The sequence below is a fragment of the Panthera uncia genome (genome assembly GCF_023721935.1).
Source record: "Panthera uncia isolate 11264 chromosome A1 unlocalized genomic scaffold, Puncia_PCG_1.0 HiC_scaffold_17, whole genome shotgun sequence".
Classification (NCBI taxonomy): domain Eukaryota; kingdom Metazoa; phylum Chordata; class Mammalia; order Carnivora; family Felidae; genus Panthera; species Panthera uncia.
Window position 1 is genome coordinate 20,757,833 of NW_026057577.1, and position 12,194 is coordinate 20,770,026.

General features: G+C 42.3%; 1 protein-coding gene across 1 annotated transcript in view; it reads right to left on the bottom strand.

The window, feature by feature from the left end:
* Positions 1–12,194, bottom strand: part of ALDH7A1 (aldehyde dehydrogenase 7 family member A1) — a 40,494-nt gene that overhangs the window by 18,856 nt on the left and 9,444 nt on the right. The window contains exons 6-9 of the mRNA XM_049648441.1: positions 7,920–8,052; positions 6,772–6,816; positions 3,205–3,282; positions 716–813 (exon numbers count right to left, since the gene is read on the bottom strand). Of these exons, the coding sequence (XP_049504398.1) occupies positions 716–813; positions 3,205–3,282; positions 6,772–6,816; positions 7,920–8,052 (354 nt within the window). The remainder of the gene's footprint in view (positions 1–715; positions 814–3,204; positions 3,283–6,771; positions 6,817–7,919; positions 8,053–12,194) is intronic.

Sequence of the window (12,194 nt, forward strand, 5' to 3'; positions counted from 1 at the left end):
AGATTCTCTTTCTCTCTCTTTCTCAAAATAAATGTATGAATTTTAAAAAAATAAATAAATAAGCAAACAATGAAATGAAATGAAATGAAATGAAATGAAATGAAATGAAATGAAATGAAACGAAACGAAACAAAACGAAATGAAAACCAATGCCTGTGGGGGCACCTGGCTGGCTCAGTTTGGTAGAGCATAGGACTCTTGATCTTGGGTTTGTAAGTTCAAGCCCCACACTGTGGGTAGAGATTACTTTAAAAAATTAAATCTTTTTAATAAATAAATAATAAAACTGCCTTAATGAGCCATAAAGCATACAAGGCTGTGTGTATAAAACCCTTTTCAGTCATATATACGTAAAATGTAAACAAGAACAGATTTAAGTCTTCCGTTCCATACTTATTCTAGGTCCTGTACTCCCTGGCCCTGCTTGGAGCGTGAATTTTCTGTTTTTAATTTGCCAAACACTTCTGATAGAAATAAAGAAATGTATTTGATAGGATTTCACTATGGTAATTTAGGGGGAAAATGAAATCCTTCTGAAAATTATGCTATTAAATTTGCAATCTCCCCATTAATAGCTGTATCCCTCTGTTACCTGGATATTCAAATAAACATGGCTGCTGTCCCTTCAGAAGGGATCAGGGAGGAAAAACCCAACTTTTAGATTTCATATCCATCCCTGATGGAACTGCAATCCTCATTAAAAGGCAACACTTACCAAACCTCTCCTGCACCATAAGGGCCACCTGTTTTCCCACCTGTGTGCTCCCGGTGAAGGACAGCAGGTTCACCCGTTCATCTTTGGCCATTGCAGTGCTGCAGGGGAATAAACACAGTCACCCAAGGCAGAGAAACCCACCAACAGTGGCACCTGCTAGAACCAGGTCAGAACATTTCCTCATCATGAAAAGACACTCACTCAAAGATACAAATATGTCTATCCCAAGGATGCAAAGGAAAGTTTTCATGAAAATGAACTAGATGTTCACAGGCAGAGCCATACAGCACAATAGGCTAACCTGGTCAGGGAGCTCTCTGTAAACTGAAATCACCTTGAGGACATTGTTAAGGATGAAAGTCCTTCCTATACATTATGACCTTAGCACTTCCTTGATTAACATCCCAGTTATTCTGCAGACCCCTCAACTACTAATTCCTTTAAGAATTAAAAATGTGAAGGTTGCAGGAAAGCATCCTAAGTATCTCTCATGAAATCTCACTTAATAAAGACTGTGCTAGGATTTCCAGTTACCCCTAAGAAATATAAATCAGATACTATCGATCTGATCCACCTGGCTCCTGGTTCAGAGCTTCAAAGGACTCAGTATGGACCATGCAGGGTAGCCAGAGCATCAGACTTATGTTAAGGCTGGAACAGCTTGATGAGATTATGCATGGAGACTTCCCCAGGTTCAGCCCAGCAAACGTGAGCACGGATATGGATACTCAAAGTGGCTGTTACTAAATGCATGACTGCAAACACTACTCTATCTGAGCTAGCTCAAGACCAACGTGAAGGACTGATGTCCAAAGAAGAGGGGTGCCTGGGTGACACAGTTGGCTAAGCGTCCAACTCTTGAGTTTAACTCAGGTTACGATCTCATGGTTCATGGGTTCAACACCCACATCGGCCCTGCCCTGACAGTGCGGACCCTGCTTGGGAATCTGTCTCCCTCTCTCTCTGCTCCTCCCCCACTCATGATTCTTCTCTCTCTCTCAAAAATAAACATTAAAAAAAACAAAGTACAAAGCGCAAAAAAGACTAGGTCAAAGGATATATTATTCATTTTATAAATGACATTTAGATATTATTTCACTATCCACTCTATATGTGAAAGTTGTACTCTCTAACACGTTCCCATTTTTATAAAAAAGGACTGATTCATTCATTCATTCATTCAGTCAGTCATTCATTTTGAGACTGACCAGTAGGTGGAGTAGTATGGTAACAGTGATGGATGGAGATCAACATTTTAACCACACCAGTGTGGGCTGTGAGGCCTGACTCCTATGAAACCACACTTAATTAAAGTCTAATCCAGGGGCACCTGGCTGGCTCAGTGGGCAGAGCATGGGACTCTTGATCTTGGAGTTGTGAGTTCGAACCCCACGTTGGACATAAAGATTACTTAAATATAAAATCTTAAAATAAATACATAAACAAAGTCTAAGCCAGTAGTAACAACTTCAACTTCCATCATTGTTCAGGGCAATCAGAGTCAGTTCCCAGCTTAAAAACAGGCTCTGATGTTATGCTGAGTTAAAGAAACCAGACACAAAAGGCCACATGTTATATGATTCCATCTACATGAAATGTCCCAAACAGGCCCAACTATAGAGATAGAAAGTACAGGAGTGGTTGCCGGGGGAAGAGGGAAGATGGTAAGTGAGTGCTAATACGTACAAAGTTCCTTCCTGGTGAAATGAAAATGTTCTCAAATAAGATAATGGTAATGGTTGCAAAACACTGTGAATATTCTAAAAACCACTCAACTATACCTTTCTAAAGAGAGAATTTCATGGTATGTGAATTATATAGCAATTTTCTTAAAACAATACATTTTTAAAATGAGGCTCTATTCCCAGGGGCCCCTTTTTTCGTTCAGCTCAAGAACCTAGACAATAGGATGTGGGGGGAGGAATACACCAGACTCCAATTCCACAGCTTTGCTTTGTAAGCACCTTTATAAATCAAGTGTCAGGAAGCCATAGATGTCCCAATGTTCCAGCAGTTTCTTATTTTAGGCTGTAAACATCTTACACAAGTAGCTCTGGGTAATTAAAAAAAATAATTCTTACTCTTCTTCCAACAAAGACTAATGAAGACAAAGCCCAATAACGTACGTAATAATAATAATTCCAAAAAACCACTCACACCTCCTCAGCTTTACTGGGTTTCATTATTGTAATAAAGATGATTCTGGAGCACCTGGGTGGCTCAGTCAGCTAAGGGTCTGACTTCGGCTAAGGTCATGATCTCACAGATCATGAGTTTGAGGCCCGCGTCGGGCTCTGTACTGACAGCTCAGAGCCTGGAGCCTGCTTCGGATTCTGTGTCTCGCTCTCTCTCTCCCTGCTCCTCCCCCACTGACATTCTGTGTCCCTCAAAAATAAATAAAGATTAAAAAAACTTTTAAAAAAAAGATGATTCGGATCAATCAACCCAGAGTCCTTCAACAGAAAAAGACGCAGGGCCCGTTGACCTACCCTATATCTGCTCCACCACAGGTCAAGGAACAAATAGCACCAGGCAGTTTGTTGTCTTCTAGAACCTTGGCTATTATCCTAAAAAAGGAAAAAGGAATTACTAAGAAAGAAAACAATTTCTAAGGGTTTTTCTAAAACTAGGAATGATTTCCAACTGCGTGACTTTCCTTTTCCAACTTTCTCCCTCACTCTGACCCCAAACATGCAGGCCTGCATTTCACTTCACATATTACAGATGAGGTTTTCCAACACTTAAAGGCAGAACTCTTCTCCCCCTAAAATCTTTAGAAGAAAAAAAACATACAAAATAAATAAAAGATACAATGCAATGGTCAGGTAGTTCAACTGCTCACTGTTTTCTAACATTTTTCGGCCAAACTAGGAACACATATCTAGCTTAAGACGACAGAGCGATCACAGGACGTTTGTTTTTGGTTTTTGTTTTTGTCTCTTGCCACAAATCCATCAAAATGATGGCAAAGAAATAAAAAGATGCTTCGGATTCTGTGTCTCCCTCTCTCTTGCCCCTACGGTGTTCATGCTATGACTCTCACTCTCTCCTTCAAAAATAAACGCTTAAAAAATTTTAAAAAATAAAGAAAGAAAAAGGAAGAAAGGTAGTCCCCATCAGCAAATGACATCCCAACACATCTGTGCAAAGCGACAGCCAGCCAGAGAAGTGGTAAAGGAGGAAACTGAAAGAGGCCCCCAAAGCTAGTGTAGTTGCTGAGGAGGTACAGCAGAGGGAGCTACACCTGCCAACTGAACCTCAACAAGTTCATGACTAGTCTCCACTGGCTTCACACCAAATCCTTTACTAAAGAAATATCAGCACCCTCCAGACTAAAGCACTGTGGGCTAGCAGTTTTCTAACACTGAATAATACAACTTATTCTATGAATCAAAATGATAACCACAGTTCCATACACCTTAAATCTGATGAGGAGTTGTAAAAAATGGTAATTCTGGTTTCTCTTTCATTCATTTTGAGCTTCCTGAATACAGCCAAGACTATTCATCAATCCTCCTAACCTTCTGGCTACTTTCTAATTTCTAATTTGTTTAAATTTTTTTTAAAAAATCCAAATTAAAAAAACAAACACTTCCATAAAAAAAGGGACCGCTGTTAAACATAAATTCTTTAACTGTCCCCGAAGCTGTCCTTTATAGTGGTTTTCTTTTTTCCTGCCCACCAAGGATCATACATGCAGTTGTAATGTCTGAACCTAGATTTCAGGTCGTACAATTTCTTCCACAGACTCAGGGTATATACACTGTCTGCAGAAGGAGGCGGATTGTTTTTGAAGGGTCAGGATTTTGCTCTGTGTCTGTGGGTTTACAAAACCCTTTTCCCTATTGCATGAGCCTCTGACTTTGGGTTACGTCTCTCGTTCTGTTGCCCAGGTGACCTGGTCAATGTCAGGGCGTCACCAGTGCTACAGACACACAGCATGACTTACGGTAGAAACGACCCCTGACTGGTGAACTCCATCTGGACTGGCATAACAACGTGAGAACTGTAAATGGGAACCTCAGGCTTTCTGCTCTTCCCTGAGCACAGGGACTTTTGTAACTTCATGTCCCTTATGGGTACCTGAAAGCTGTGCCTATGGAATTTTTCTAAGACATTCTGCTTCTTGTGAGTCAGCAGGCTTGTGAGTCAGAGCAACCCCCACACCTTTCCAAAGCAGATCTCACCTCCGTATTCCTGCATAAAATGTTACAAAGACACAGAATAAAGAGAAATACTGGATGCTGTCCCTCCTGGCAAACTATGACCTTTCCTACATCTTTATGAATAGAAAAAGGGACAACGCGTAGCCAGTGTTCATCTAGGAATCTGAACGTTTAGCTGATTCTACAGCACCTTTAGTTAACTCCAGCAAAATCTAGCATCATTTTATTTACTGTCTTCTTTAACAGAATCGGCTAACGTTCTCAATTACCTAAAAAATCACCCACACTCCCATAGGAACATTTCAAATCCTTCAAACTATTTAGAGCAAATAAATGAGATCAAAGGAGCAATCACATAGAACATGTGAAACTATTATCAAAATAAATATTTTAAACCAGCTGATGGGGCATCTGGGTGCTCAGTCGGTTAAGTGTCCCACTCTTGATTACAGCTCAGGTCATGATCTCATGGTCGGGCCCTGTGTTGCCAGTGCAGAGCCTGCTTGGGATTCTCTCTCCCTCTCTCTCCCCCAAAATAAAAAAATGAACTTGAAAAAAAAAAAAAAGCTGCCTAATAACAATCGGTAAGTCTGTTCACTCTGTCGACATTAACTGTTTTGGGTTTGTTTTTTAAGGTTTACTTTTAAAAACTGCCCAGGAATCTCATATTTATACATGTGATTTGTCTCATGTGTCGTGCAGATTAGAGTTGTCTTTGATACTTAATTATAATTTAAGTATAATTATAATCATAAATTTTAATTATTATAAATAAGTCAGTAGTTATTTAATTGTTAAATTTAATTATCTTGCCTTGGAGGATAGAGTTTCCTCAATATTATGTATTCCTTTCAAGTAAATACTAACACATACTACTCTCTCTTTCAGCCCACGTGTCAATTCCTAAGCCACTGTTCCTCAATGGACTTCTAACCTCAAGGACCCTCTTCCATAAAGATTCCACAGGCTTTCTACCAGCAATTCTTAAATCAGAGAAAGAAGACCATGCAGCCAAAGGAACAGCAAGAACGGTCACCACTCTACACGGGAAGACATCCCGTTCTATACAGACTCTAAATGCCACAAGGATAAACCAGTAATACTGATTTTATGACCTAATCAGAGTTGTCAAGTTCTCTAAAATGATTAAAAAAATTCTTGTCACCAAAAGATGAAATACATTTTAGATAGTGTCAGAAGAGTCAATAGAACAGTATAATAACCATTTCTTTGTTTTGCCAACCACCTATTAAACAAAAGCCAGGAAACTATCACCTGGGTAAAAATCAAAACCATGAACATGTTTAGAAGTTACTAAACACAGTCCGTAAATTGTAAGGATAGTTCCTTTCCACTGGATTTGGTGTTATTTCCCAAAAGACATAAAAGTTTTGAAGAGCCCAATTTCAATACTTTTATCAATATCTGCTTGTTTCCAAAGAGTTCAATTACATGGCTCTGCAAGAGCTCCATATACCGTAAAATGATGTAAAAGTTATTACAGGGGCAGCTGGATGCCTCAGTCAGTCAAGAAGCCGACTTCAGCTCAGGTCATGAACTGCCCATTGTGAGTTCAGGCCCTGTATTGGGCTCTGTGCTGTTAGCATGGAGTCTCCTTAGGATCCTTGGTCTCCCTGTCTCTCTGCCCCTCCCTTGCTAGATCCCCCCTCTCCCCACCTCGTACCCCTCCCCCCCACCGCCGCCTCTCTCTCTCTCCTTCTCAAACATTAAAAAAAAAAAAAATCTGATTACAAGCCAAGGAGAAAAAAAGGTTACCCAAGTTCCATGCTTAATAAATATGACCCTTCCACACTGGATTAAAAGCCAGTGCCTACCGATCACCTTTTCTGATTATTCGATACTCAGGAAAAGAAAGCCACACATACTTACTTTGTGACAGCTACACTAATGAGGGAAGTTGTTGGAGCTCCTTTCCTTGAGAGGATCAAAAAAAAAAAAAAAAAGCAACTTAATTTGGTGGAAATCATAAATACCTTTTATTGTCAAGCAGAAACAAGTCTTTCTGAGAAGTTCTGTCCAATTAAACCACAGAGCCTAATAAGTGATATCAACATTTGTCCTTGAGCTTTGCATCTCTGGGAGCTCAGGTACTATAAAACTTTGAAAAACATAAAAATGGCACCAAGCAATTTTGAACCTGCTTGCTGCACTGATCACGGGAACTGTTACATTAACCTCTGTCAATGACGGAAATGGAAATCTATCAACATGAACTTTACAAGTTCCTTAGAAGGCTCAAGGGGCTGGAAAAAAACCACATGACTAGTCCTTATGGATTAAAACACTAAAAGGCATGGGTCCCTTTGGCAACATGGTGCCAAATCATCAATCTCCCACTGATGCCTGGCCTTTGTAGAGAGTCTGTGAAAGCATTCAACCGAACACATTAACGTTAGTAAGTTAATTACCAGTGGAACAGATGCCAAATGGGCAAAGACAACTGTCCTGGCTTTCCTAATCTAACTTCTCCCATTCAACACAGAAGTTAAAAACAAGCAACTGTTTTGTCATCTACAAAATACAGACATTCTCCCAACTAACATCTACTATCCCATATTTTCCAGAGAGGTAAAAGTTAATGTATCAATGGGCACAATGGTCAAGGGCTGCAGAATCACTTGGGAGTTCAGTATGAAATTTTTACTGAATGGGAAAAAAGTCAAGTTTCACAAAGAGGATTGGGACTCTCCCCAAGTTCTTTTTTCTCCAGCTTTCTAACTGGGTTTTCTATTTGCAGAATGTGGTATAAAGAATATATCCAGTCTTGGGTGCCTGAGTGGCTCAGTTGGTTAAGCGTCCAACTTCGGCTCAGGTCATGACATCACAGTTCGTGCGTTCAAGCCCCGCGCTGGGCTCTGTGCTGACAGCTCAGAGTCTGGAGCCTGCTCTGGATTCTGTCTCCCTCTCTGTCTGCCCCTCCCACCCCCCATGCTGTCTTTCTCTCTCAAAAATAAATAAATGTTAAAAAAAAAAAAAGAAAGGAAAGAAAAAGAACGAAGAAAGTAAGCAGGTCTTACCAAAGGCAGACATTCCCACAGATCATGGCAATGGCATTGTTCCAGCCATACACTGCCACAGGGAAGTTGAACGCAGTGATGATGCCAACCAGGCCTACAGGATTCCACTGTTCAATGAGGGCATGGCCAGGTCCTGAGGACAGGGAAGGAGTGGACTGTGCTTAAGCATACTGATTTAATGCACGTGATGGTAATAATAACAAAGCCTGAAACCATTCATTTTCAGAACTAAGGTGCACGAGACCAAGAGGGGATTCCAGGTATCTCGCAGTGGTTCACTTTACACAGCTAATCGGCATACCATAAAAGCTGCTATTACCGCACTACCTTATAAACTATAAGGATACCATTATGCCTCTGAAGCTCACAGGAACTCCATGTGGATCGGGGCAGCATCAGCACCATCCAGGAGACGAGGAAAGCTCAAAGAGGTGATAAGAGGTGATGAGAGGTGCCCTGGGTGAGGTGAATGCAAAGGGCAGAACACAGGAGTTGTGACTCCTATTCTTTATATTGCCTGTAAAGCCCTTGGCCAGCCTCTCCATATGAAGACAACGACACTCCCAAGGAACAAGAACAGTTCTAAGAATTACATAGGCGTTAAATGAATGACCAGCACAAGGCTTCACATTCATACAGAAAAATGGGAACTACAAAGACACCATGTGTTCGCTATATACAAATTTTACATGTAACATCACCCACCGCCCCACAAAGGGCCTATTTTTTTTTTAATGTTTACTTATTTATTTAAAGTTTACTTATTTATTTTTGAGAGAAAGCGTGAGCAGGGGAGGGACAGAGAGGGAAGAAGAGAGAGGGAGACAGAGGGAGAGAGGGAGGGATGGAGACAGAGAATCCCAAGCAGGCTCCACACTGTCAGCACAGAGCCCAAGGCTAGGCAGGGCTCAAACTCCCACAAAACATGAGATCATGACCCAAACCAAAAGCAAGAGTTGAACCAACTGAGCCACCTAGGCGCCTCAAAGGGCCTATTTTAATCAAAGGCAGATGGAGCAGTGAACTGGAGCAAAGAGGTGGACAGTTCACAAATGGAGTTAAAACCACACACCGACTGGAAGGTGATGCTCCCAGCCGTCCATCTTTCTGGCCACACTCACCCTGTGGGAACAGGGTGCCCAGGCGCTGCTGCCCTCCCTTTCCTCGACACACCTCAATCCTCCTCCCCTCCCTGAGATGATGTGCTGACACACTCTTCCTGGCAGGGCCTGCCTCCTCCTCTCCTGCCCTCCCCTCTTTGTCCTTCCCCCCACAGAGGCCAGTGCAGCCCTGATCACCTCCCTCCCCTGCTTACAACTCTGTGGTATCTGGATCACTACCGTAACTGCCCTCAGGACAAAGTCCGAATTCTTCAACAGGACAAGTGCCTTCCCGGGGCTCCCTCTCCACCCTGCCTCCCCGCTCAGATGGTGCCTGCAAGCTGTGTGCAACCAAGGCAGTTGCCCAAATAAGCCACATTCTCCCAGCTTTTTTGCTTTTTTTGTTTTTTTATTTTTTTTTTTGAGACAGAGAGAGACAGAGCATGAGCAGGGGAAGGGCAGAGAGAGGGGGAGACACAGAATCCGAAGCGGGCTCCAGGCTCTAAGCTGTCAGCACAGAGCCCGACGAGGGGCTCGAACCCACGAACCGTGAGATCATGACCTGAGCTAAAGTCAGACGCTCGACCAACTGAGCCACCCAGGCGCCCCTCTCCCAGCTTATTTCATGTGGGCTTTGGCCCAGCGTTAAGACCATCCTGCCCCACCCCTCTCACCCCTGAGGCCTTGCCTTGGATTACTGTCTCCCAGGGGCCTTTCCTGACCCCCGCAAGGCTGGCTCAGGGCCCCACCCTCCCCTGCACACCACCACAGGACTTACCATGCTGTTACACTCCTCCCATTACTTGTCCATTACTTGCCTCCCACTCTAAAACATGAAGAATCTTCAACCTTATAAATTCCTTTAGGGCAAGGACGTCTTATTGATCAAGTATCACCTATCAGTTCACCTGGCACCTGCTAGACACTCAGTAAGCATCTACTACATCAATGAAGTCAAAGTTACCTGCAAAGCCTCTGTAGAGGTGAATAAATCTACTCTCCTCAAATATGTGTAAAACAACTGAAAAAGGTTTTAATTGGTGAGGCAGACATCTCAGCAGGTATAAATCAAAGAAGTTCCTGTTTGCAGATGTATATTTCTCCAAACTGGAAATTTACTAACTTTTCAAACTAGAAAAGCCTATTAAAAATCATCAATAAGGGGCACCTGGGTGGCTCAGTCAGCTAAGCATCCAATTCTTGGCTTTGTCTCAGGTCATGATCTCGCAGTTCCTAAGGTTGAGCCCCATGTCAGGCTCTGCACTGTAAGCACAGAACATGCTTGGGATTCTCTGTCTCCTGCTCTCTCTGCCCCTCTCCTGCTCGTGCTTGCTCGCTCTCGCTCTCTCCCTCTCAAAGTAAACAAACAAACATAAAAAGAAAAAGAAACAGGGGTGCCTGGGTGGCTCAGCTGGTTAAGTGTCTAACTCTTGATTTCAGCTCAGGTCATGATCTCACACTTCATGAGTTTGAGCCCTGTGCTTGGGATTCTCTCTCTCCCTCTCTCTCTGCCCCTCTCCCACTCCCCACATCTCTCTATCAAAACTTATAAATAAATATTTAAAAGAAACAAAGGAAAGACAGGGAGGGAGGAAGGACGACAATAGCAGCCATCAGTAATTCTGCTACACACAGACAACCACTAGGACCGCTTTGGCCAACTTCATTCCCAGGTACTTTCTACACAGACGGGCAGTCACCTGTTTCACTCCATCAACAATGCAAACTTTCCAAATCACATAAACCCTTATCCTCACTGTTGAAACCTCCTCAGAGTACAAGGTCAGTCATTGCAACATAGTCATTTTCAGCAAAAAACTGAAAAAATACCCCACGTATCCATTATTTGGGAACTGGCTAAAATAATTAGTGTCCTGACAACCAACAGACTAATAAAAAAAGATGAAGGAAGTCCCCTCCTGGAATGATAAGCAACAATCTCTGAGACACCTTAAGTAAAAAGTAAGTATAGAATAGAACATATGGCTTGGTCATGTTTGTGTGCCAAAAGACACATATTTGCCCACCCAAAAACAAAAGCTCTAAAAAGATATACAAGAAACCAGAAACATTCACTACTTCCATGGGGATATTTGGGAGCATCCAGGAGGGTAAGAAAATAACTTTTCATCCTTTACCATTTCATTCTTTTTCAATTTTGTGATATAAATTTATCACCTAAGGAAAAAAAAAAAAAAAACCTAGAACAATTTAAAAGTAAACACAACTTTCCCATAAAAGTGTGCAGTTGTGGGAAACAATCTTCCCAAGTATGACTTTTAATATATTCTAATAGACTGGGGCACCAGGGTGGCTCAATTAAGCATCTGACTTTTTTTTTTTTTTAAAGGAGAATGGTTATATTTATTTTTTTTATTTTTATTTTAATGTTTTTATTTATTTTTGAGACAGAGACAGAGCATGAGCAGGGGAGAGGCAGGGAGAGAGAGGGAGACACAGAATCCGAAGCAGGCTCCAGGCTCTGAGCTGTCAGCACAGAGCCTGACGTGGGGCTCGAACTCACGGACCGCGAGATCGTGACCTGAGCCGAAGTCGGACGCTTAACCGACTGAGCCACCCAGGCACCCCAAAAATATTTTTTAAATATTTATTCATTTGTAAGAGACAAGAGAGACTGAACACGAGTCGGGGAGGGGCAAAGAGAGGAGACACAGAACCCAAGGTAGGTCCCAGGCTATGAGCTGTTAGCACAGAGCCCAACACAGGGCTCAAACTCACAGACCACAAGATCATGACCAGAGCTGAAGTTGGACACCCAACCAACTGAGCCAACCAGCTGCCCTAGATCATTTCAAATGTTTCCTATTGACACTACAAGGAACATCTTTACATATAAACATTTGTCACATTTCAGGGAATTTACTCAAATTAGATTCTTGAAACTGGTATTAAATATTTCAGGCCGTTTGCATATATTTTTGAATTGTTTTCCTGATGGACTAGTGATTCATGTTACCAAAAGTCCCCATAAAAGAACAGCTGTCTCACCCATGGACTTGCCAAAACAGTCTAATCTTTAAAAATAGAAAATTTTGGGGCGCCTGGGTGGCGCAGTCGGTTAAGAGTCCGACTTCAGCCAGGTCACGATCTCACGGTCCGTGAGTTCGAGCCCCGCGTCAGGCTCTGGGCTGATGGCTCGGAGCCTGGAGCCTGT